This window comes from Phalaenopsis equestris, unplaced genomic scaffold (genome assembly GCF_001263595.1).
Source record: "Phalaenopsis equestris unplaced genomic scaffold, ASM126359v1 Scaffold000545, whole genome shotgun sequence".
Classification (NCBI taxonomy): Eukaryota; Viridiplantae; Streptophyta; class Magnoliopsida; order Asparagales; family Orchidaceae; genus Phalaenopsis; species Phalaenopsis equestris.
In genome coordinates, this window is record NW_018164985.1 from 242,887 (window position 1) to 270,773 (window position 27,887).

The 27,887-nt window shown below is 36.2% G+C and overlaps 1 protein-coding gene across 1 annotated transcript in view; it reads right to left on the reverse strand.

Moving 5' to 3' along the window:
* The window catches only part of LOC110029053 (LEC14B homolog), a 52,632-nt gene extending 25,510 nt beyond the window's left edge, over positions 1-27,122 (reverse strand). The window contains exons 1-5 of the mRNA XM_020731165.1: positions 26,972-27,122; positions 19,242-19,582; positions 18,986-19,105; positions 13,537-13,614; positions 465-638 (exon numbers count right to left, since the gene is read on the reverse strand). Coding sequence (XP_020586824.1) covers positions 465-638; positions 13,537-13,614; positions 18,986-19,105; positions 19,242-19,562 — 693 coding nt within the window. The 5' untranslated portion in view covers positions 19,563-19,582; positions 26,972-27,122. The remainder of the gene's footprint in view (positions 1-464; positions 639-13,536; positions 13,615-18,985; positions 19,106-19,241; positions 19,583-26,971) is intronic.
* Positions 27,123-27,887: the final 765 nt, after the last annotated feature.

Here is a 27,887-nt window from a genome sequence, read left to right on the forward strand (position 1 = left end):
CGCTAACTCAAATACTAATGCTAATTAAGGAAAAGAGGACGTATGGGAGCCAACCACCCATCCCTTGGCATTGGGAGGATCCCAAACAGTCAAAAAGTATTTAACAGGTAGACAGTTTGGCTCTCTTTCGTGTCAGTGCCAAAGGGTGGCATGAAGGAACGCCGTCATCATGCTTATATAAAAGCGCAGAGGTTTCAAGTTTCTCTATAAAAGACATCAAATGCTATTGAAGCTATTGGCTTCTATTTTATATCTTAATTCAATAATGTAAATATGCTGAGATATGCCACATAAGTAAACTTCAGTTGTATAAGCAGAAATTTTGAGTAATCCCAGACAAAAGAAGAGCAGATACCAGAAATTAGATAAATAGATGAGAAGTATCAGCTATATATTTCATTATTTTCTTAGAAATCATTGAAGAAACGAGCAGGAAACAGCAAGAGTAACATTTTGAGTTGTACCGCGTGTGCTTGAAAACATGTTTTCAACCTATTTGCTTCAAGGTCATAAATATGTATGGAATGACAACTGCTTCCAGCAACAAGTTCTCGACCATTACTTGAAAATTCTATGGAAAATAGTCCAAATTCATCATCCTCCCCAACTGCAGAGAAGTCCAAACCATCATGAATCTCCTGCATGTAAAATGAACAATAGGCAGAATTACGGTTAAACATACGGAAGATGTAATAAACCTCTCAGCGAAAAATAGATTCCAACACCAGAATGCTTGCAAAGCTTAATAACAATGTAGGTAATGTCTTCCAGAAATCACCTAAAAGCAGACTCTAAAAGAATTCCTTCTAAATCTTCAATATTTCATTACAAACGCTTGCATTTTGCCAATTTGTTGAGGTAAAGAATCTTATTTTCATAGACTTCCCGATTGAAATTATTTCAACTGTGCAGGCCATAAGCTTGAAACCTCTGCCCTCGTAAGCCCAATTTATTACATAAACTAGAAAAAAATAGAGATCTTTTATGGGAGCTTCATTACAGATTTCAGGCCTTTGCAGAAATGGAGATGATAAAAAATAATGGAGCCTTTAGCTGATAGGATTTGATAAAAAATGAGTAAACCCAAGAATACTTTCGGTTGAATGAGAAAAGTTAATTCCGAAAAAAACAATTTGGACAAATTGGGTGACATCATAACGAACCTTGCCGGCTAGAATAGATTTCATACCATGCCCATATAATAGGAATAGCAGAAGGCTTGTGATAGAATTAGGTTTTAAAAAGATACACGTTATCCTTTGTTTTTGATTAATGAGGCGCTTTTACAAAAAATAAATTAATAAATAAATAAAAGTGAATAACCTCAATTTAATTTCTCTTTTTTTTTTTTTTTTTTTTCATAACAAAAATGGGCGGGCAATGTTTATCAATAACTTTTGTGAAAAAAATTAAGTATCAAGTTAAAAGATCTAAATGTGTTATTATGAGGCAGATATCCACTTACCAGCATTGGATAGCTCAATGCAAGAAAGATGCAATCGGCCAACCCGATAGTCACAACTATCCCAACAATAATTTCATAAATGAGCAAAAAAAAAAAAAAACATATCAAGCCATGGTTCCTATTTTTTCTATATATATGACTGAATCTAATTTTTGATGCAGTGTGTATATTTACATGTGTATTGAGATAATGATCAATTTGGAATCAATAAGCTCAATCTGAGGTCCTTAGCCTATTTGCTAGATCAATTGGGTTAACATTATATTTTTTAAGAGAAATTTGGAGTTTTATTATCATTTGTGTTACTTAGAGAAATGTCGAAATCATAATGCGGCTGACGCGGGATACGTCTACAGTTCGCGATTCAAATGCGGCGAGGGAAGGAGGCTCGGGATTTGTTCCGCGCGGGAATTGTTCCGCACGGGATTCGCGATTTCGCGATCCCGCCGTTTACAGAGGATCCGCGGGATTCCGCGATCCTGAGACCTTGTGACGCAAGGAAGATGAGATTTTTACCTCGTAATTGCATTAGCGGGATACTGCCGCTATTCTACCAGAGCCAGGCCATTGTAGGCTATTGCTTCAATTAGAATTATGGTTATTTTAAGAGTGGGCAATTTATATCTTGTTGTTTCCTAATTTTTTAGAATTTTGGATTTGGTTTGTATGTTTTGGAGATTGTATCGCTAATTTCTACCATAATGGAGTGATGTGTCTTTTATTTGCTTTTACAAGTGGTGTTTAGATGGCTTGTGCGAGAATGGGTTGTTAACTCCATCAATATCCGTACCTCATTGCTTTGATGTTATCTTTATTGTTTTCAGTTGGAACAAAAGTCGAACATTATTTCTCTCTCTACAAACGCTATCGACCGCCCCTATTATCGTCCCATGGTATTCCACAAACATCTACCCGCTAAATCTGCTTCACAAATAACTTCTCGGAACCCTAAAATGATATTATTTGGTATCAGTCTGGCAAGTCCTAAATCTTTAGGGTATCATCCTTGCCCAAAACCAAAATTCCAAACATAATCTAAAACCACAACAAAAAAATGTTTCTATAAATCATTCATACTGCAATCTCTATCCCCAACCCTAACATTTTTGTAAAATACAACTTTCCTACAAAAATTTCACCCCAACATCTACCCCTAAAACCTAAACCCCTAACCAACGATAGTTTGCAATCATACATCAGCAGAAAATGTGATCGGAAGGCCACCAAAGAGAAATCCTCAGTAAAATGTCCAGGAACTTACCACGGAAGTTATGCAGTAGAAAATCCTCCAAATGTAACAAAAGCTTGTCTATCGCCTTTAAAAGGAGACAATTTGGTGAGATCACCCATAACCACAATTTTGACTCATCAAATCGAGAGGAGGCGGTGAATCATCCTACCAGCAATTCCAGTGACAAAGAACCACTACCTCGACTAATGTCAAAGTTTATCAGAGTTTACCAAAACCATGACACAATACAATTTTATTAATGACTTAAACAAAAGTTACGGTGAAGACTCAAAGAAAGAATGACGACATAAAAAAACAAAAAGGTAAACCAAAGGATTACACGTAAAGACTAGACAAAAGAAAAGGCAACAAGCTTGACGAGGAGGGAGCTCGGGCGGTGGTGCAAGGTAGGTAAAGGTGATGAAGACCAAAGAGGTGCCTTGCTACTATGGAAGGGAAGGGCAGCGATGGTAGAAGCATCGAATAGCAATTGGAGGGAGCTTAGAAGAGCAATAGTGGCTGCGGCCGGTAGGGAAGCTGCATGAAGGAGGCGCGGCTTGCTGGAGGAGGGAGATGAGTAGCAGGAAAAGGTGGCAGGAAGGCTGCTTTTGATGTGAGAGAGGGACAGTGGGGGCTGCAGCCTCAAGGAAGGTACAAGAAGGAGGAGCGACTTGTTGTCTGCTGGAGGAGGGAGATGACAGCTGGTAGAGGTGGACGGAAAGTTGTTGTTGTTGCGAGAGAGGGGCAGCAGAGGCTGCAGCATGCAGGGAGCTGTAGGGAGGAAATCCGGCAAACAGTGGCAGGCTGGAAAGCTGTTGGTGGTTGTGAGGAAATGCAAGAAGTGGTTGGGGTCCGCTGTAGGAGCTGGATAAGTAGTTGATAGCAGTTGATGGGATGGACGGAGAGATAAATATCTTGGCGGGGTCGAGCTACAGTCGGAGTACCGCCCGATCCGCGGAGACGAACACCACCTCGGACAAGGGACAACCGAAGCACTACCTTGATGTCGGATACAAACCTCAAGAGGGAAAACACTCAGACAAAACTGAATTCAGATTTCATAAGAATTTGCCCCTAACTCCAAACACAACCTCTCCTATTTATAAAGAGACATGACTTATCTTAGGAAATATTTAAAAGATGGAGAATAAAAATCATATTTCAAATTTTAAGAAATGCTTTTTAAAATAGAAAAGGAGAATAAAAATCAGATTTCATATTTTAGGAAAAGATTTTATAAAATAAAAAGAGAGAATAAAATCAGATCTCATATTTTAGGAAAAGGATTTAAATTTAGAAAGTGTTTAGGAGGGAAAGGTGAGGGGGGAGAGAAAAGAAAGGTGAGGAAAAGGAAAGAATGACAAAAAGGAAAGAGTAGTCCCAATCTGTCATGGTACCTAGATCATCTCCCGAGCCCTGCATCAGTCTCCTGCGGTTAAGGAAGCTTCGCCTCATCAGTCGAAACTCTGGTCCCTTGCCTTTAATCATGGCAGTACCTGGATCCCATTATCGACTGTACTATCTCTTAAAGCATTTGTGAGTGTACCTCCATCTCAGTCCAATCTCCTGAAACTTAAATCTCTGGCTTGGTGGTGGCCATGGGGGTGGAGCATCGATTATCACTAAGACCAGTCCCGCTACTTTGCTGGCGAGGGTTTTTGTCTCCTCGGGCTCTATCGAGGATAGTAGAATAAAGTGTTTGTCGTCCTTGGTGAAGGAATACGTGTTTCTGAATACATCGTGCTGAGTCTTCTGGTCAAATTGTCCCGGTCTCCCTAATAGAAGGTGGCAAACATCCATGGAGATCACATCACATCATATATGATCCTGCAACTAGCTCCCTATTGAAAACTCTACTATGCATTGCTGGCAAATTTTAATCCTGCTTTTCTTCTTCCGCCACGTCAGTGAATATGGCTGGAAATGCCTCTGAGTGATGAGTCTCAGTTTCTCTACCATCTGAATTGATGCAACTTTCTTGCTGCTACCCCCGTTGATGATAAGCCTACATACAATTTCGTTCACTGTGAAGCGGGTGTGGAAAATGTTGTGGCAAAGCCATTGCGGATCCCTTGTGTCCTTAACCTGCAGAATCCGTCAAATCACAAGTGTTTCCCACTCATCTGGTGGAAGTTGATGTTCCTCACCCTGTTCCTCAGCTTCCTACTCCTCAGTAACCTCCTCCACCATGCCCTACTCGGTAAAAGATAAAACTATGCTCGTTGGGCAGCAGGAGGCTATGTGCCTAAATCTGCGGTATCTGAAGCATTTTCTGGCGGGCATAGTAGTTGGCTTTTTTTCACTGGGGGTGGCTTTCTTAGTATCCAAACAAATTTTGTCAACCTTCTGCGTCGTGTTCCTGCTAGTGCCTCCAACTGTGGTTGTCTGCCTAGCTGGTGGTGGTTGTCGACTCAGCTTCTGCGGCCTTCACACTTTCAATGCTAGTTTTTGGACATCTCCCAGCATCCAATATGGTTGTAGCTACACCACAATGCTAAAACTAGGCTTCAAGCCCCCAAGATATATGGCTATTGTATTCTCGTCAAGCTCTGTCAGGTCACACTTCAGCTATAAGTGGTGGAACTAAGTTGTGAACTCCTCCACGGAAAAATCGCTTTGTTGTAGATTGTGGAGTTTCAAAAACATGACTTGACGATAATGAGGGGGAAGATATTCCTTTTGCATGGCTTTCTTTATCTTCTCCCACGTAGTAATTTTTTCGTTTTCTCGTCTCCTCTGTCGTTGTACGTTCTCCCACCATAGGGAGATACTTTTCTATAATTGACCTGCCGCTCTTCGGGTACCTCTTTGTATTCGAAAATCCGCTCAACTGCCTGTAGTCATTCAATAAATTCATCTGGATCCATGCTCCCCTCAAATTCGGGCAAATCTACCTTGATCCTGTGGTCTTGGTGTCTTTCAAGGGACATCTCTTCTCGGAAAGTTTCCATGTGGAAGGGACATAGGCAACCCTCTTTAGGCCGCTGATAATGGATTCTGAAATGTCGTGGCCTATCTTCTTCATCACTGAAATCATCTCTATGGAAGGGATTCAGATCCTCTTCTCTCTCTCCTTCCACCCTTCCCATTGTTATCCACCCACTTCCCAGTCCTAAATCAGCCTTCCTGCCACCTCTACCTACTACTCATCTCCCTCGTCCAGCAGGTCGCACCTACTTCCTGCAGCTTCCCTACAAGCCGCAGCCATCATTGCCCTTCAAGCTCCTTCCAACTACAGTTCGACGCCCTCACCATCGTTGATTTGTTGTCATTCCCTTCCACAGCAGCAAGACACCTCTACGGCCTTCACCGCAGCCATCTACTTTGCACCACCGCCTGAGCTCCCTCCTCGTCAAGCGTGTTGCGTCTTCTTTTATCGAGTCTTTATTTTGTAATCCTTTGTTTTACATTTTCGCTTTGTGTGTCGTCCTTCTTTCTTTAACTTTTCATTGTAACCTTTATTTAAGCCATTAGAAAAATTGTGTCTTGCGCCATGATTTGGGTAAACTCCTATATCATTTGGTATCAGAGCTAGCCCAACCCTAAACCTAACCTAGGGTTTCTAGCATCTGCTCATGCCCAATCCACCACACCAATATTTTTTCTCATTCTTTCATTTATTTTTTTCTCCATTCTTTTTACTTCTTTTCTTTCCTTCCACTGATCCCACACTGTTAAACACATCGCCACGGAGAAATATGTCCAAACCTACTCATGAAGAGATACAGCAAAAAACTTCATCGCCTCCAACAAAGAACTGCAGAGATTGAAGAGATGACACAGGAAGTTAACTTCGACCGAGAACTCCGGTATCAGAATAAGAGGATCTTAAAGAAAAGATGGATTTATCAAATTTTGACCATCGCATCAATCTAAATGAGTTTATCGAGTGGCTTCAAACAATAGAATAATTTTTTTAGTACAAATATATTTTTTCAAGACAAGAAAGTTAAATTAACAGTCATTAAACTGAAAAAAATACTTCGTTATGGTGGAAGAACCTGAAGTGTATTTGGCATCGAGAAGGGAAGAGTAAGATCACTGATAAACCTAAAAAATGTGTAATTTTTCATATGTTTTTAATGCCTATATTTGATGGTTTTCAATTATAATGCAATTTAAAGAAAGATATTTTCTATATTTTTGGTTTCAGGTACAGAAAATGGAGTTTTGGAGAAAAAGAAGCAAAAACGATGTAATTTGGAGCAAAAACAAGCAAAAAAGAAAATTTTGTCCTAGCACATTTCGATACGTCTTTCTATGTTAAATCTCTTTTACATTTCTCACACATTTTTGAATAAAATTACACTTTAAAGAAAGGTTTTTTTAAACTTATTTTGTAGGTCTATCTGTTAGGAACGCAACGCAACTGAAACGGGGCGAAACAGAGCTAAAACGGAGCCAAACGGAGCAATATAATGAAGCTACGCAGGGTGGGCGCCGACAGCGCAAGAGCCAGCGCCGGCAGCGCCAAAGAGGAAAAATCGAAGAGAAAATGGCGCCGACAGCTCCCGGGACGGTCATGGATCGATTTTTGGTGGGTTTTGATGTTCTAGAAGGCTCCTAAGTGATTCAAACACCCCATGAAGCAATTCAATGAATCTAGACACTTGGATAAGGCTCTTGACTTTCTAGACACTTGGATAAGGCTCTTGAATGAAGAGACATGTCTTTTGGATGAATAGATTTCTCTCTTGAAAAAAATAAGGGAATTTGTGTCTCTTTAAAAAAGAGGGCTTGGCACCTATCATATGCATGTGTTTGTGTGTGAGGGTGTGTGTGAATGAGAAAATGTGGAGAAAGTTTAGTGGTCTTAGAATAGAAGTAGAAATGTAGATTTCTACCTTTTTTGGAGAGATTAGTGAGGGAATTTTGAGAGAATTTGTAAGGGAATGTTCTAGCATTGCATGGATCAGCAGGAGACTTTGTGGAAGAGATTTTCATCTTTCTTTTAAGGAGAAAAAGCTAAGTATTGTGTTCTTCATTATCTTATGATTTTGTAAACACTTATCTAGTGGATTTGCTTTGATGTAATAAAGTTTTTTTGTTGTGTTTTCTTCGTATTTTGTGATGTATTTCTCTTACTCTTTCTTTTTCTTAAAAAATAATGGCATGAGAGAATTATGTCATTATTTTTCCTTTACTTTTTTTTACAATTAGTAGAATTCATGTTTTGGATTTTGGGATGCATGCTTAAAGTTTTAATTATAAATGTAATGATTTTTACTTGCACTTCATTTACATTACAATAAAAATCTGTTGTAGTGTTAAAATTCGTTGTAATTGCATTAAGACCCGAAAGAGCAGTATAATTCTCAACAAAGTGGAACCACATTCAAATTCCATGGATGGTGAAGTTCATGGGAGTTGGATGCAAATAAATAGAGAAATATACTTTGATGGGCATAGAATTAGAGATTGTAGGGTGACAGACTAAAATCCTCAATTCTGTCTTAGTGTTTAAGAACTAAAGCAAGTGTTAGCCTTCAGGAGAAGGGAAGTGGGAGCTCTAGAGTGAGAGCCAGTATCGGAGTTAGTATCCTCCTAGCCTAGCTATGGATTTAGGGACTAAACCTAAGATTTAAACCATTTATCTCATCTCATTTCACCAAAAAGCTCACTATAGTGGGAAAGATGCTTTTTCATATAAGAAAACTCCATCACATAAACATAGTTTAATAGTTAGTATTTTTAAACTCTACATTTAAGTTTTGCTAGTAGTTACTAATTTAATTTTGTTAGTATCTTACACATTCAAAATTAGTGACAGTAATTTCGGTTTACTATCCTTATATTTAAAATTCGCATTTAGAAGTAGTTACTAGCTAAAACACCATTTTAATCGATATTTCAAACTAAGGACTAATAGTAGTAAACTGAAATTTGACTAAAGACATCTTTTATCGCTTTCTCTTTCCTCACTTCCTCGTGGGATCGATAATCAGCGCTTAATCAGAAAGTTCTATATTACTTGAGCGATACGTATACTTACATTTATATCATAGTTACTATATAGAATATATAAAATTAATAAAAAGTCGCATCAATCACCACGTAGTCCACGATGAAACAAGAGATGCAATGTGAATACCTATCAGCACATTATAGATGATATGTTTTGAGGTTTTATCACCTACAACAACAAGATCTCTTGTTGGAAGAACACACTGTTGAGTTTGAGCAGCTTATTTTGAAGTGTGGGCTAGTTGTTAGTAAATATGGGATCTATGATCCCATGACTAATGGGACATTCTCACATCACTTTGGCTCTACATTATAGATCTTCTGATAGTCCAGAACAACCTTCGGGCTTCTTGAATAACTCTATCAATTTTTTTAATCTTATTGAGCGTGTTATACATGATTAGTATAACAGCTACAACGGGTTAGGCATCTGCTCTCTACAACAATCTCAAGGAAAAAAATATTTATTAGCATTAAATATTCAAAGTCAAATGATTTCGTTAAAGAGACACCCTTCTTTTTCAAAAAATCATCAAATATAGAAGAAGAAAAAATATTTATCAAATTCACTGATGCAGAGCGAGACACTTACCCGCGAATGAGCCTTGATGCGGGAAGTCAGTGGTGCAAGCACGCCTATGCTCGACGTGGGAGCGCCATACTTGCTCGAGCGCAAAAAATGTCGCATGTCGCTGGCTCGATCCAAGTGGTAGAAGGATCGGATGATCCTTCCTTGTGCACTGTTTTCTTTTATTTGGAGCGGGGCCCCACTCCTCTTACTCTAGACTATATATATGTTATTTGTTATGTTTTAGGTCAGTTTCTGTTGTGTTTTGTTTAGAATAGCCACTAGCGTTCGTTCTTCTCCCTTTGAGGGATTGGGTGTGCTCCAATTGTATCTCTTTCTCGAGGTGGTGGTTATCTTCCCGACTCCTTTCGTATCTTCCCTAAAACGCTCATGGCCATCCTCTATCGCAAAAGTAGCACCGAATAACACTCATTTGTTGTTTTTCACTGCAGTTTTCTTATTCCGACCCTTCTTGCTCGCTGCCACAGTCTCGCATAGCCATCCGTTGTTGTCCTGCAATCCCCCGCTTAGCCCCTCCGCTATCGACACCCAAAAAAATAGCAAATTGGTTGTTTTCTCATTATCCCCTAGCGGTTCCAGCCTTTCCCACTACGCCTCGCCGCTCTGCTTGCCACCCCACTTGCTGAACAAACCCTCCACTTCGGTGCCAATGCAATTCCAGTCCCTCCTTTTGCTATCCCAACCACCCCCAAACATTTCAACCACCTACCTCTGTTGCACGACCACCTAGCCAACCACCACCACCCATAGATCGAACCCTAGTGTGAGTTTGTATCGTTTTTGTTATAATGCCTCTTTCAAGTGTGTTTAATTGTAATCGTCTATTTGTTTTCAATAAAAATATTTATTTTTTATATTGAGGTTTAGGTTAAGTCCAGTATTATTTGGTATCAAAGCTACTTAACTCTAATCCTATCCCAGGGTTTCTTGTATCTACTATACCCAAACCTATCTCCACCTGATATTTTTCTTTCTCACCCTACATCACCTTTACACACTTTTTTCCACCTCCAGCACCCAAAACCTAATCATGTCACTAAGGAGATAATCGCAAGAAGTCTGGTTTAAGGGATACCATTTATGAAAATTCACAATGAAGTTTTCTATGGAGGATATGCAGTGGAAAACCCACCAACTACAACAGAGGCTTGTCACCTTTTAGAAGGCAATCCGGATGGATCACCCGTAGCAACAATGGTGACTTGCTAGATCGAATGAATGAGGTGAATCTCTTCCACCATGCGAATTCCAAAAAAGAAGAAACTTTATCCCAAAGATGTGACCTGAAATAATTGAAGAACCATAATTTTGAAGTAAAAGTGGATTTACCATTATTCGACGGTCCAATGAATCTAAACGAGTTCATTGAGTGACTCCAGACCACCTTGGAATGTGTCTTTGAACGTCAGGATGTCTCATCGGGCGGAATTGTAAAGCTAGCCGTCAGCAAGTTAAAAAAGAGTGCATTATTTTGGTGGTAAAATTTGAAGTACCTATGCCAGCATGAGGGAAAAGAGAAGATCACTACCTGATTTGAGATGAAACGGGAGATGTAGTGTCGATACCTACCATTCACTACAGACCAAATGTTCAGACCCCAGTTTCAAAAATGAAGAGACGTCATCATTAGGTTACCACCACATCTTACAGCCAAGTTTCAACCCCCAGGATCTTACATCCAAAGTACACGCAAGAGAAAATGTAAGTCGACCCCACCAGAAAAGACACTAGTTCTGAATAAAAAATAGGTGGAGCCAACAAACAATCCAAAATTAATTCTCGTCGGAAAGTATTTCAAGTGCCACAAAATTGGACATATTGAATCAAATTGCACAACAAGTGGAATGATGTTTCACTTAACAGAGCGTTTTTGAAAAATAGATAATGACACAGTAAACACGGAAAAATGCAAGGACACAAAGAAGTACCAGCTTCCAATTGATAAGGAAAAGATACACATAATTTCAGCAGAGCCCATGAGAAATATTTCAGTTGAGTTGACCGTAACTGTTCTATAAGGTAGTGAGTCTGATTTAATGAGCATTCATGTAGAGTATGAGATTGTGGTGTCCCGAACTACCATTTTGCAAGCGTTGAAAGAAGGATCAGTAGGACTGACATTAAATGTCCAAAAGGGGTTGAGGAGCCGATATCAAACACAGGACAACCCCAAATAAGAGAATTTCAAACTTTTCATATATATATATATATATATATATAGGTTTTTTGTTTTCGTGTAAAGCGTCACTTTTGAAAGCCCGTAGGAAGTCATTTGGTTATTAAAATTGGTTCAATGGTGTACCCCCAACAGAGGATCAAATGAGATGAATGAACCACATTATTGGAGACCACCTCAAACTCTTTGTGGAAAAGAAAATTTTGCCTTGGGATCCAGATCCTTCCCAAGAAGAAGATGTCTCTCCTAAGTGGTTACACGTCAATGTGGTCAAGCCTGCCAGAGCTATTGTTCCAGAGTTGACCCCTCCTGACAGCCTTGTTTATTAAATACATCCAGCCGAGTATGAGGAGTGGAAGAAGCAAATTACAAATTCAAGGGCATGAGAGTTACCATATGAAAATCTACATCAATATGCAGCTACAACTCAAATTGTGCTAAGAGAGGATGGACAGTTATTTTATCATGATGTGCTTTGAAATGACAACGCTCATATGACTTCTCTGAAGTTTATGTCATTTTCGTTATCTGCAACTGGGCCAACCTAAATTCATATGACGAGGAGACAGAAGCTTTGACGGATGAGGTTAAAGCTCCCCTAACCCCGGGAGATTGACGCGGAGCGGGACGCTTTCCTGCGAATGCGCCTTGATGCAGGAAGTTGGGGACGCTTTCCAGCGAATGTGCCTTGATGTCGGAAGTCGAAGATGCATGCCAATCAGCCTGGTCCAGATGGTAGAAGTATTGAGTGTTCCTTCCTTGCACACGGTTCCCTCCTATTTTGAGTGGGCCCACTCCTCTTTATCCTAAAACTATATATGCTAGTTGTTATGTTTTAGGTTAGTTTTTTGTATGTTTTATTTAGTACAACCGCCAATATCCGTTCTCTTCCCGTCAAGAGTTGTATCTGAAGAATTGAGTGGTGATCCGTTCATATCTTTCTCCCAGGTGGTGATTATCTTCCTGATCACCCTCCGCATCTTCCCCAAGATGCTTCTGACCATCATTCATCGTTGCAGTCGCCCTAAACAACACTTGTTTGTTCTTTTTCACAACAGTTTTCCCATTCCATTCATTTTTCATCATTGTCACCGTCCCGACAGCCGCCCTTTGTTGTCGTCACCCGGAAAACAGCAAACTTGTTATTTTCTAGCGGTTCCAGCCTTTCCCACCGCTTGCCACCCCACTTGCTGCCCCTGCTGACCAAGCCTTCCGCTTCCGTGCTAACAAGATTCCAGTCCCTCCTTTTGTTGTCACAACTGCCTCCAGCCCATTTCAACCACCTGCCTCTGCTCTTCGATCACCAAACCGACCTCAACCCTCCAATGGATCGAGCCCTAAATGAGTTTATATTGTATTTGTTGTGATTTTCCTTTCAAGTGTTTTTTATTATAACCGCTTATTTGCTTTTAGTAATCATATTTGTTTTTCCTATCAAGGTTTGGGTTAAATCTAGTATCATTCATGTTAGAGGGGATCTTACAACTAATCAAGAAAACTACAATGATGTTTTTCATTTTCACTTCAAGCAACAATTTCTCAGAAAAACTTAAGTAGATTATTTTATTCAACTAATAATCCTTCTATTCTACATATTATGGATTCTCCTATTGTTTTGGATGAGATTAAAGCTACAAAATGTGCTTTAAGTGCTAACAAATCTCCTCATCCAGATGATTTTTCTATCAAGTTCTTTACGGATATGTGATACTATTAAGAAGGATTTCATGAAGATGTTTGAGGATTTGTTCTTACTTAAGGGCTCGGTAGCAAGCTTAACTTCTGTGATCACTTAAATTATTCTTAAAAGAGATGTTGGTGAGAATCCTAAAGACTTAGAAAGCTCTTCAACGGAATCCTATGTCCCCAAACACAGCAAAAAGTAAACTGGTTAGCTTAAATGGCTTCACAATTATAACAAATAATAACAAAACATTTCATGAGCAGCCTTGAAAGAAATGGATCAGTAATTTTACTGGAATAAATAAAATTACTGAAAAAAAAATAATGTCATCTTCAGTAACAGTATGAATATGTAAAAACATGTCATATGCTTGAGAATTTGCGCAAATCTCTTAACTGAAGTATTTAATATAAGAAAGTGAACTCACAGTAACATTGGCATATGATTCCTTCATAGCACTCCCCAGGTCAACAATATGAACAATAGCTGACATGCTGGCATACGCCTGCATTAGAGAAACCATATTTTTTTTCGCTAATTAAGATGAAAATTTAAAATTCAGTATATTTAAATATAGTGCAACTGCAACGTCCTTAAAAACAGAACAAATGTACAAAAGTGAGGAAGAATTAATGGCCAAAGTTATGCAGCAACATGGGTGCAGCTCTCCTTATTAAGTAATCAGTCGTTAGAATTAGCTGCGCCCATATTGTTTAATGGTATAAATAGATCATTTGTACACTCTCCATGTACCAGAATGTTTAATTTTCTTAGTTCCAAATTAGCCTTGATCATTCTAAGTACCAAGAAATTTTCAAAGAGAAAAACTACAAAGGAATGCTTTCAAATTCTACCAAAACACAACCCGCAAACAACCAAGAGATAAGTTGTGGTAGCATCCACTTGCAATAATTTATCAAAGAAAGATCCCAAATAGTATAAGATAGATTAGCTGAAACAGTACATGCATCCTTGAATAAGTCAAAGGACATACAACAGTTTAACTTTAGCATCGGATAGCCACAAATATATAGGAACACCATGAAATAAATCTAATGTAATTTATTTTTAAAGATAACCTTATAATAATATGACAAAAGTTAATAAGCTCGATAAAGAAATCAACAAACTAGCGCAAGTCTGTCATGAATTTGCAAATAATCTCCAAATTATGATGGCCCAAAAAAATTTGCCAACTTTTCTTTAACAAAGTGGACTTGCTAGCATGGTAATATTATCATCAGTGAAAATAAGCGTGAGTTTGTAATGAGAAGTGGATGGCATATTCTGTTGAAGAGAATATCAATCTTGCAAAAAAAAAAAAATTAAAGGAAATGTTTAGTATAAGGATGTTGAAAATATATGAAGTTTAGGAGCAAACAAATGGTCGTTGATAACCTAAGTATAGGAGCAATCAAAGAGAAGGCATCACAATGCAGGATCACCAGATGAGCAGGTGATGGAGTTCAAATAGGATGGAAAGATGGATTGAGAGGCTACCACGAGAGGAATTGAAAGGCGCAATGCCAAATAATAAAGAAGGAACAGGAATTCATATGCCACAAGAGAAAGGAAAAAACCTAATTAGAACAACAAGGCCGTTTCCCTAACTGTCGAGATAGTGGATGAAATGAGGTCAAGAGAAACATGAGCTCAAAGGACAAATTGACATCGATGCCAAAAGACATCAACCTTAGTGAGAAGACACAATAGCCAGGCATAAACCACAAGAGGTCGCAAGGGACTCAGCGCAATGTGAGGAGCACAAAGTGTGCCTCGCACAAAGACGCAAGAGCTATGTAGGAAATGGACCATGCTAGAAGGCACTGAAGTGTTGAGTATAGGACATGAAGGGGAATTGGATTAGCATAGGAAGAAATTAATATAAGATTCCTTACTGAGATGTAATGGTTTAAAATGCGATGTATGGCAAAATAAAATATGATAAGAAACGTTCATAGGTTTCGCAATGAAGGCGCAATCTACAAATGCAAATAAATAGGAAAAATGAAATAGCAGTGATTCATGACCAAGCAAACTAATTAACACAAGCAGTTATATGCCACTTAAATTGGTCAACAGCAAATTAAAGAACTCAAATCAACGTGAATCAGCAATTGATCTCCAAGGAATAACTAATCACAAGAATTCAAGACCATACAAGAACCATACTAGATTTAAATTACATGCTAAATTTCAAACATATGCAGAACTGAAACAACAAAATCACTACTTCAAAGAAGTACAAGTGGCAAAGAAATTTTTTTCAATAGAAAAAATCTATATAAATGTATCTCCTCAGGGAAGTTCTAGTTGCTTTCTATAGAGTTCATAAAGGAATATAACTATCTATAAGTCGGCCATTACCTTATCAACCGTAGGGGGGTGCTTGGTAGCACACTTCTAAGAGGTTTTGGCCCAATATTTAACCTAAATCCAGCTGAACGCAAATATGAGGGATGTTAAATCCCAGCCTCCCATAAATCCGAAATTCTCACCGTTTCGATATAAATCCCGGATTTACTAAATCTGCAGATTCAGCAGATTTAACGAATTATGTAAGAAAATAAAGGAGAGAGCTACGGTGCCCACAAAGCTACTCTCATCGCACAGTGCCCCGAAGCCCTACTTAGGGGAGGAAGTCGACGTGTTTAAGTCACTGGTCCTACCAACTTGCCTTTTTTTCCCTCTGTCAAACACTGCCCCATCCTCGATTTCAAAGAAAAGGTTAGCACGTCGTCTACTTTTTTTTTACTTCGAAAAAAAGGTTAGCATGTCTGCTATTTTATTCTTTCGAGTCACAAATTTTATTGCAGCTCTGTTGCCCAATAATAGTTATTGTTCTTCTGTTTATCATCTTCCAACCGCATACACAAGTTTGCTTATTTCTGTAAAAAGTAATGTTACACATCAATCGTAAATAGTGTTCAATGGTTGTTGGTGGCTTGTAGATCCCTTCAATTTTAAATAATGATCCAATAAAATGTAGTTTTTTCAAGCTTACAGTTTATTGTTTTATCTTAGGAAAGCACTTTCGGTTGAGACAAAACATTTTAGGTTCATTGTTCTGATTTTAATACTCCAACTCTAGAAGTACTTTGCCGAATTTTCTATTTCTCTTTTGGTTATGTCTTTGGATAACATATTTCTTTGATGAGCCTAAATGAGGTTGAATTTATTTCATTCTAAACTTTTTTATTGCATTCATCAACAAAATACTGAAAAAATTTCCTACTGAATTCCTTTCAAAAATTTGATAAACAATGAATAACTACACTATTTTGATGAATGTTAGTTAGGACACAGTCGTTTGTAATTTTTGAAGTATGCTCGTTTTAAGGAAAGGAGTGCAACAGGGTTCATCTAGAAAGGCGTTGAAGATGCTAGATTTGTCTATTGAATGTCTTTTATTAGCAGTTCAAGCTTGTGACCTGATCTTTTACTCCTAACGTGGAAAACTAATGAGGATTTGTTATGGAGATCATTATGCAAATTTGACTATATTTAGAAATAGGTCTCTAGAGATGTATTAAACAATATACTTATTAGGAAATGTATTTCTTGGATTAATATTTTTATGTATTTTTAAGATGGAATTTGCCCGGTAGGCATGATGGTGCAAACATATTTGGTAATGAGTTTTGATCATTTTTTTCTTAATAAGTTACTTAGAAATAGGTCTAGAGATGTACAACAACAACAACAACAACAAAAACAACAAAGCCTTAATCCCACTACGTGGGGTCGGCTACATGAATACTTTTTCTCCATTGCGTCCTATTTAGTGTCATATTTTCATTTAGTTCTAGTAAATTAAGATCATTTTTAATACAATAAGCCCAAGTTTTCCTAGTCTACCTCTGCCTTTCTTAACACAAGTCGAATCTAAAACATCTACTCTCCTAATAGAATCATCAGATGGTCGACGTTTAATGTGACCAAACCATCTAAGACGACTTTCTCTAATTTTATCCGTCACAGGAGCTACACCAACCCTATCACGGATATATTCATTTCACATTTAGTCTCTAAGTGTAAGCCACTCATCCACCTAATCATTCTCTTCTCGGCAACACTTAACTTATTATATATGCTTCTCTTTTAAATAGGTCTAGAGATGTATTAAAAAAAAAATTAATCTAGAGATAAGTGTCATTTTATTTGATAATAATAATTGGTAGATTTTTTTTTTCCTTCTATAGATATTTGTTGATTTTGAAACGATATGAGCATCTACAGGTTTCATTACGCTTTTAGATTTAACACTATTGATCATCGTGATGATCATCATAGTCATCATTCTTATCCTTGTTATAAAATTAATTTTATTGATTCCCTGTCTCCATGTATACTTGTTTAGTAACATAGTAGGTGTCAAAATACTTTTGGGCATATTTTTCAGTTGTTTTTAGATCCAAGTTATCTCTGTTTTTCCTTTTTTTTTTTATCATCTTACTTCTACATTAATTTTATGCAATCATAGTATTGGTTTATCATGTGATATTCTTATATATTTCAAACTCACTTAGGTTTATTTCCCAATCTTGTTCTTCAATATTGGTTGTTCCTTATGATAAATCGATGTAATTATTTCTTAGTTTATCCTTTCTAGTTTTGCTAATGTGCATCCATCCAAACTTTCTTAGTCCTTTTCAAGCTCAATTTGTTTATCTATGATTTATTTATAGTCCAATTTTGGGATCCATACAACATAGTTGGCATAATTACAATGGTCAGGGATAACTTTTTGCTAGCAAATATTTATTTATTTTAAAGTGATGTGAAATCTATCAATTTTTTGATAAATTTAAATTCAACTCTATTGATTAGTGATGATCATCCTTACGGTCAAAAGTCATCATTCTTATCTCAACTATACAATCAACCTGATAAATTTTTATTCTCCATTTTTTTCTTGTTTAATGCCACATAAGGTGCCATAAAACTATTTTGCATTTTTTTTTCCACATGTTTTTTGTCGTTCTTCCACATCAATTTTATCCCCCCATGATATTGGTACAGCTTGTACTTTTGTAATTCATTTCTAAATCACCAAAGTTTATTTTCCCATTTCTTATTTGTATTAGTTGTTGTTCTCATCATTTTCTAGATGTAACCATACCACGGTGCAGGCTTCTTAATTTTGCTATATATTTATCTTCATGTCTTAGCTCTTTCATGATTAATTTTTTTATCAATAATTTATTTATTGCTCGTACTTAGATTCATGCATCATAATTAACTTAATTATGGTTTTGTAAAATTCTATTTTCCCCTTATATTGTATATTTGGAATATTTTTTAACAGAATTTTTTTTAATTGCTCCAATGTTTGGTAGGTTATAGAGAAATGACATTGTTAGAGATCAATATATTTTCATTTAAATTCTTTTCCTTGTTTTATTTGTTTGCAATGTCTTGATGTTTTTTATCAAATGCTTGTCTGGCTTAAAATGAATCAGCAACCAATAGTGCTCCACCGTATATAGTGCAAATCAAGTTATATGGGTCAAATTTGTGATCCACAAATGCCAAGTCAAACATCTACAAGAAAAACAACTTGATACGCCTAAGCTCCTAGTTATCATTCAATAGATAGACAATTAAATTTTATTTAAGATATAGCTTACAAGGCTGTTGGTAGCCTAGTTCAACATCTCAAGGAAGTAACATCTCAGGAAAGTAGCAATGATGGACTTGCTTGTAAAATAGAATAGAAGAACATGTCAAACTATCGAAATAATGACATAATGGCATCTTTAAGCATGTTAAACACAAAAGATGATGAACTTTGCTAGGAAAAGCCTAACATTGGTCTAGCAAAAGCCAGCATGTGGAAAATAAAATTAAATAACTGATGAAAAGGTAAAACTTACAAGAAGGCGTTTATTAGGTGAAAGTGATGTATCAGTAATCGTCCAGTGTAAACTTTTTGCTGCAATATTTTTCAGCACTTTCCAATGATTCTCCACATCATATACTCTAATATCACTTCCCTAAAAGATAATATCATGCGGTAATGTTAAACATGATATCACACATCCTTTAAGTTCTAACTGTAGACAAAAGGATAATCAGAATAAGTATATTACACATAAAACTTAAAAAAAAATCATAATAAGATCATAATACCTGAAATCCCGCAACTAGCAGTGAACCATCATCAGAGAACTGAGAGACATATGCTCGTGAATCCATACTATCAATAAACCAGGGACCATTGGCAGGTAAATACCGCCCAAGAGCATAAGAGCAATCAGCTAAGGCAAATCTACCCATGGCTTCTCTCCCAGATAGCATTCTAACTATTGGGATAGGTAGCTTTTGCCTGGGATATGTTGCCCTCCGCATGTTTTCAGTGGGTTCTGTTCTGAGCTTAGTAAGCTGAGAGATCTCCTCATCAATGGTGAAATTTTTATCCGAGAACACAACATTATTCTTATCTTCATGCATCTTGAACCACCCATTAGCCACTGTTACCAGAAAATAGAAAGAAGTCATTAGTTACGAGCTCCATCAATTAAACATTAACAAACTGCAACATTTAATCACTTAAACTAAATTCAAACACATAATCAAAGGCATAGACATGCCAAAAGAAAAGGTATAGAGTTTAAATTGACTGATTTACACCTTCCATTTATTGGGGGTTTGTAAGTAATCTTAGGCAGTAGAAAAATGAAATATTTATCTTCTTTTACTCCTCGCAGATCTATTCATGAAGAAGACTTAATCTAACAAGAAGTCTAATTTTATTTTATTTTGCAAAAGCTATATTTATGTTTTTAATGTAAGTTTATCTAAAAATTTTTGAAAGGTGTTTAAATTTTTTAATTTTTTAAGAAAATTCAGCAAAAATGTGTAGTAATTGACAGCATGTTTATGCAAATAATTAATAATTTTTTAATAATTTTTTAAGCTTCCACAGCTATTGGGGCCAACCCCCCTCCCTCCATTATAAACAAGAGGCCTAAGAGGCCTCCTTCCCTCTTTTTTCTCTCTTTTAGTAATATAATTAGGAATTGTGCAACGACCTACTTATTTATTATTATTGGCTAAATGAATATGGATGATTGTTGAGAAAAATTTTGAATTTTCATCAAATATTTAGAAAAGGCAGAGATTGGATGATCTTCCACCATCCTATTGTTTTGGTGAGTGATGTGTCTATTCATTCCTTGCATTTTCCTCCTTTTTTTTTTTGAAATTTTTTTTTCTTTTTATTATTTTTGTGGAAGTATTGCACTTTCATCCCTTTACCTCTCTATAATATTTTTCTATAAATCTCTCAAATATCCACCAAAACCCACCTTCAAGTGGTCAACCGAATCTATCCTAATCTTTTTCATTAGCTACTTAACCCTCTAATATATATATATATATATATATATATATATATATATAAAGTTTCAAAATTGACTTAGACAATTTTTCCCATCATTTACAGGGGTTTTCTTAATTTTTCTCAAGCCCTAAACGACTCCACTAAGACAAAACATCCACCCAAAGCCTGTCGCCACATTAGGTTCCTCCTCCTACATGACCTAATCTTTAAACAAAATCTATAAAAATGTCAAATCTCCGTAAAACTTTGAAGAGATATAAAGCGGCTTAATCCAGCAATTCAACCTATTAGCCTCTGAATTTCTTTGGTGCTTCTAGGAGATAGAATGTCTAAGATGACCTCTACTACCTCCAGGTTCGCTTTGATGCTTTATAGTGAGGGTAGCTAGCCAAGGACTTTCCATACACAACTTCAATGATGCACTTGAGTGAATTTAAGTATTGTAAACCATTATAGCATTTTGAAGTTCTATCTTAAATCATTTATATGTTGTTTTAGGGATTTATTCTTAACAAATATATCATCAGCATGCATCTCACTATTTTTTTAAGAAAAAATTGTATCAATAATTCATTGATAAGTTGCACATGCATTATTAAGCTCAAACAAAGAACGTTATATTATAACAATAAACTTTGATCCTTATGATGAGAGATGTCTTTTAGACATATATTAGATGCATCTTTATTGGGTGATATTTGGAGAATATGTCCGTGAAGCTCATATCCAAGTAGCCAACAACACAGTCAACAAGTGCATCTATCTGTTTCAATGAATAATTGTCCTTCGTGTAAGTTAAGTTTAATTTGTGAAGTCAACACACATCTACCCCTTGTCATTGAACTTACGCACCATCACCAAATAGACGACCCACTCTAGCTATAAGACTTCTCACATGAATGAAACCTATGTCGAGCAGCTTCTATACCTCTTAGCGGATAGGTTCAGTGTGTCATAGAGACTAGCATCATCCTCTGTTTGATAGGCTGAACTCTTGAGTCAACCTTGCCAACATTGAGTATATGTCACGCAACATCAATATTGACCCCTGGTATCTCATCAACCATCTAAGCGAATATATCTTTGTACTCGCAAAAAGTTGCAATCAATTATTATCTTTGTTAAGCATCAAAGGTTATGCAAAACTGAATGGTTCTTCCTAATTCTTCTTCCACAGTTGAAACTTCCTTGATAATCTCATTCATCTCCAGGCCGCTTCCTCTATAAGCATCAAGTTGCAAAATTTCCTCTTGTATATTACTTCGGTCTCCTCAGATAATGATCAACTCTCCACCTATTAGGAATTTGACTATAAAGTGGTAGGTTGTTACTATCGTTCTAAAAATGCTCAACAGAGGGGGGCCAAAGATGGATGTGTAGATTGCTAGAGCGTCGACTACGACGAAGTCGAGCAAGGTTGTGAACTACTTATTAATTTCTCCCAAGCGATGGGCAGAACAATAACTCTTACCGCTTCCTTCCATTCTTTAGAGAAACCGAACAAGAGCCTAAGATAGGAGTAAGGCGTCAAGTCCCCAAATTTATCTTGACATAGATACTTTTAAAAAGGATATTCATTAACTCCTCGTGCCTAAGAGGATGTTGCAATTTGGTAATTTGCGATCAGCATCATGATCATGCATCGACATTATAAAAGTTCTTTTTACAGGCAGATCAACGTCTATGAAGGAGTCGAGTGGTTGTCCATTTACCAGTGATTGGAATGAGCTCGCCCAATTTATCTCGTGCAATCAAAATCATTTGAGGCTCGACCGGGGAAAATCCTCTAACTGGTCTCCACCTAGAATAGTTAGGAATATCGCTATGTGAATGCCATGTGTTGGGACAGGAAATATCTCCTATCTCCTATCTCTTAGTGTTTGCCTTCAGTCTAATGTCCTTTAGTTTTCCTACTCTGATCAACTCATCAATCAAGCTCCTTAAGTGTCGGCGCTCCACGGTGTCATGAGTACCGAATCTAAAGAAAAAAACAATGTGAATAATTAAAAAAGAAGAGCAAAATGCAAAGATCCCTTGTTTTCTCTTTACGCCTGCACGTTTTTATGTGAACTTCATTGTATTGCACAATTTTCCCTTCTTACGAGTTCAATTTACATACATTCAACTCAATTCTTATGCATTTACATATCTTACACCTAAACTTCATTTTTTACATGCATGTTTTTATCTCCCTCAAAGCAAAAATTTTTATCTTACAATGTGGAGCAGGCCAAACTAAGATATTTGTGATATAACAATTGTTTTGTAATTATTGTAATGAGATGAAAGATATAGATGCTTTTTAATTGTTGTCATTTACTAATGTGTTGTCAATCTTAATTCAGCAATGCCACATTTTTTCAAGGGGACTTTTCCGAATGAGATCCGAGAAATGGTTGATACACATTTACAGTTAACTCGTGCTATAACAGAGATGATACCTACTATTTTTTTATGAATAAAGTTCATCGGATGATGACGAATATATCTCAAAACTTATGTTTGAGAGATCCAACACCGATCGTCAGTACGATCAGGGTGTCTTGGTCAGTCATCCAACGAAGTCGTATAATTGTTTCAGGCTTCTAACAGGGACTTTTATACAATTGAGAGATTTATTGATTAACAAAAGACTACTGGCTGATACTAAGAATATGAAGGTTGTAGAACAATTAGAAATTTTCTTCGAGGCGTCGTACATGCTCATAGTTATAGGCAACTCTGTCAATTTTTTCGGTACTCGTTAGAAATAGTAAGTAGATACTTCAATAATGTGTTACGAGCGATTACCATATTATGAAAAGAATTCATTAAGTTACTCCCGGCAGAAGCGAATCATGACCCTTTTATACGGACAACTGCACAATTTTATCCATATTTTCAAAAAGATATAGGGGAAATTGATGGAACTCACATCCCTGTAGTGGTTAGTAGAGATGCACAAATAGGTACCGTAATAAAAAATGATTTTCGCCACAAAAAGTGATAGTTGTAGTTATGTTTGATCACCAATTTATATTTATTGCCACCGAATGGGAAGGCCCTGTTGCTGATATAAGGGTCAGTAAAGCAGGGCAAGTTTGCAATTCCTAAAAATAAATATTATTTGGTTGACTCGAAGTATATAAATATAGAGAAGATGATGGCACCTTTTAGAGGATATCGTTATCATTTTAGTAATTACCGTATAACCACGACTGTAAAAACTGAACCCCACATGAATTGTGCAATTATCGACACACACATCTACACAATGTTGTAAAAAGAAATTTCGGGATATGAAAAGTAGGATTTCAAGTATTAAGTCACAAAAGTGAGTTTCCAATTAAGGTACAAGCAAACATTTTGATGGCTTGTGCAGTCTTGTACAATTTCATTGGATGTTATCGTGAGAATGATATATATTTTGATATATCTCAAATTGAGATGGAGCACGATAATCAGCTATGTGAGATTACTAGCACCGACGAAATGCAATTGTATGCATGCAAACTTTGAGGAGAAATCGTACGAGATGCAATTGTAAATAATTTATGGTTAGTACGTGTAAGCTTTACTATTTTTTGTTGTTGTCATTATCTTCTATTTAAAAAATTGCATTCGATTTGAAAATAAGTTTTTGACTCTAAGTAATGCCTCATAGAGCTCGATCAAGCTGAGTAATTGTTTAACATAAAATAAAGAAGATATGTATATCAATCATGACTCCATGAACATACAACAATCCAAAATCATCCCTATCACCTACAAAATCATTCGTCACGGGAAGCGGTTATGTTATTGCTACTATTGCTTTAGATCCAAGAATCATTTTTTATACTTCTGAGTTGAAAGTTTTTATTATGAAATTTATTTTTTGGATTTATTTTCTTTATGCAATCTTCATTTAAAATTTAAGCAAGTCAAGGATGAATATATATGTAAAAGCTCGGCTCATGCTCGAACTGAACATAAAAAAAATTATGATTCGACTAAGCTAAGTCCAATTATGATGAGTATATTCTTTTAACATAAACGAGAAGCTGACACAAAGGATAATTTTGTATAAGTTCGTTTTGTTATCAATAACATGCTCATTTTCATAATGATCATGAACAATACATTTAAGGCTCATGAACAAGATCATTCAATTCTTGATAGTAAGTTACTTTAATCCTCAATAACATTGTCATTTAAGCTTGATGAAATTCTCATTCAATGATTGTTGAAATGCATGTTTAAAGAATGCATACTTGATGAAAGCCTTATTTTGCTTTTTAAATTTCAGTGAAGACAAATACGACAAGGAATTAAATATTACTTAAAATTTGAACAAGTTTGATTCACTTCTAGGTTGCCTTATTTTGGCGAAATATGGATTTATTACATCCATCTCAGTAAAAATTCAGAGATTGTATCATTATGATATTTAGTCAATTTTTTGTGTAATCCCACATTTATTGTACGGTGTAGATGCTTCTCATTTACTTCTTTCTGCCACCCATATCTATTCAACAACTCTATGCAATCCATTGGTGACTAATGAATTACTCACCATGATTCTCATCACTATAAATTCCAAGAATCTCTGCATCTCTCGATTTCATCTTCTCCCTCTTTATAGATTGGGTGATGATGAAATCTATCATGAAAGACAATTTTGCCAACCCAATGGCGGAGCAGAACTTCATATGATGCTTATGCAGCGATGTGTATTAGTCTCATCTAGTGGTAATGGAGTAGCTTGGATGGCCTGCGCATCTATTGTGGGTAACCCCTATTTCCATTGTCACTAATTGAGAATTGGTGGTTGGATATGCCTGTTGATTGAATGATAATGAATCCGAGCCAATTTCTTTTTTCCCTTTTTTCTATAAAACATATTTTTAATATCTCAAAGGAGTTTAGTTAGGGTGCTAGATGAGCTTTAATTAATAAGGTGAAGGTTCAAACCTGTCTCCTATCAAATTGTATTCAGATTTGGTTTCAGAGCAGTTTTAGAGGGCTTGAACTTTAGCATGCAGCTCTGATTATTAGAGGCCATCTTAAAGTAGTTGTATGTTTCCACAAATGAACATATTGTGGGAATATCATATTATGTGGCATATGAAGTTATTTATTTTGTGCTTAATGGTGATATAGATAGGGGTATTATTAGTAGAATTCAACTCGGTTGGTTCAATTGGAGGAATGCAATGGGCCTATTGTATGATTTAACGAGCCACGGGTAAATTTCGAGCCAAACTAAAACTATTATATCTGATTTATTTAAGCCGTACTGATTTTGTGGTGTTTAATTAATCAAAATTTGTGAATTTTGAATATATATTACACAATTCTTACATATTTATGTGTAGAGACTTCGGTGGCATAAACTTGTGCATGAAAAGGTGTTTTTTTCTATTTTAGAAAAGTTAGTAATATTGGAATTTTTTTATGTAATATTAAAGATTTGAGTGTGATGCCTATAAATATGATGATTTTGTTGTTAGACATATAAAAACATATGAATTGTGTGGTATTCGTAAATGCTCCTTAACATTTACTTTGCCCTCGTATAACCAAATTCCTGTAAATATTTTCACCCAATTTTTCCTTTATTTGCTACTGAAATGTGGTGTAATGATTGAATGTTAAGATTGTTCAATTTTGATTCTGCTATTCCAAATGAGTAATCCTACATTTAGTGCATTTCCAACATTAAACTATTTGGAATTTCTTTTGCAAGTAAAGGAAACTTCATTTTAAAAAAATTCTCTACTTGCAATTTCTGGAATATTATTGAATTACTTAATTGATTTCTCTTTGATTATATGAATCTATCTCTCTCTCTTTCTCTCTCTCTATCTCTCTCTCACTTTCTGTGATCAATTGATGAGGATTAAATTCTACATTGAAGATGTTTTTTTTCTTGTCTATGGCGTTTTTCTCATGTCATATCAATGGAGCAGTTTGGATGGCCCACGCTTTCACAGGTAACCACTGTCTCCTTTTGTGATTCGTATAGAGCATGTGGATGTATCTATTTTTTGATGGACTTAAGCGGCTTAAAACCAATGCTGTTAAATCCCGAAATAAGATGACAAACATGTCAACTGGATTTAACAGCCCCTAGATTTCATAAATCCGGATTTACCGGACTTACTAAATCCTATTTAAGCTAAATCCTTTGTGCTACCAAACACCCCCATCATATGCCTATACCTTTACCACATACAATCTATTATTTTCTTCCAGGCACATCAATACATTCCTAATCAGGTACTCCGAGTTCATTTGGAAAGAACTGAAGATGATATGTCCTATATTTTTAATGGCTATAACATATTTAGCTATACTTCCAATTCAACGTTTAAATAAAGCCCTTTGTAAGAAGACGATAATAGTAAGTATTGCATATGTAGCCCGAATGAAGCAATGGATTTCAGAATAGCGCATACTCATCGGTGGGACTATTGTTGAAAAGTTAATCAATGAAAAGAATTTCAACCAGAAAAAACAATTATAAATAGTGGATTAAATCCCGCGGAAGCCTTACCGCAGAGACGAATTAGAACTAGGGTTCCGACGAGCTTCTTCTTCACCTTGCTCGGAGAAGATATGGGTGAAGAGCCCCTTTCTGTTGTAAAGCCTCGGCCCAACGCTTACTTCGACAGCATTTCTGGACTTCAAGGGAGACGCGTGTCCGATGTAATCAGCGGTGTTCGTTCTGCTGGAAAAAATATGACGTGCGCACCTACGTCAACGGTGCCGATGCTATTATTATTATTATTAATGCTTCTTAAAGTAGTTATATTTGCTTATAGAGATTATTCGGCTGGTATTGAAGGTTTATATCAGTGTTATTGGGGTTAATACCCCCAATAACCTACAAAACATTCGAATAACAGCAAAAAATATGTGCGCAGAATTATAAATGTATCGATATGTTTTTGGGGTTTATTGCTGAGTTATTAGAATGTTATTTGGTGGAGTACGTAAATAGCGCTCTAGTCTATGCCCATTTGAATTAATTTATTGAGGGGTGTTTCTTGGCAATATTTTCAATAAAATTTAATCATAATTTAACTTAATTTTTATTTGAGTAATTATCTCCTTCTACGAAAATTATTTGAAAGAGCAACTTTAAGAAAAACAATGAGATATAACAATGGTTATTAAAATGATATTCTAATTTACATAGAGAAATTTTTAGGCATTTTTTTACGTAATTTTTTAATAAAAAAAATTAAAATGTTTGTAATATTTTTAATTAACAAACAACGATTTTAATAATAATTTTGTTTAAATTTTTTTTACAGAAAAAATTCTCAGACTCACTTTGTTTAGGCATTTTGGTTATTTCCTTCTCTTCACGAACTCAAAATGACAAAATGTCAGGCGTTCTGTAATGTGTTTTCTTCAACGAAAAGAAAAAAAGTCGTTGATTCAAACTAACTCTTAAATCCAACTAA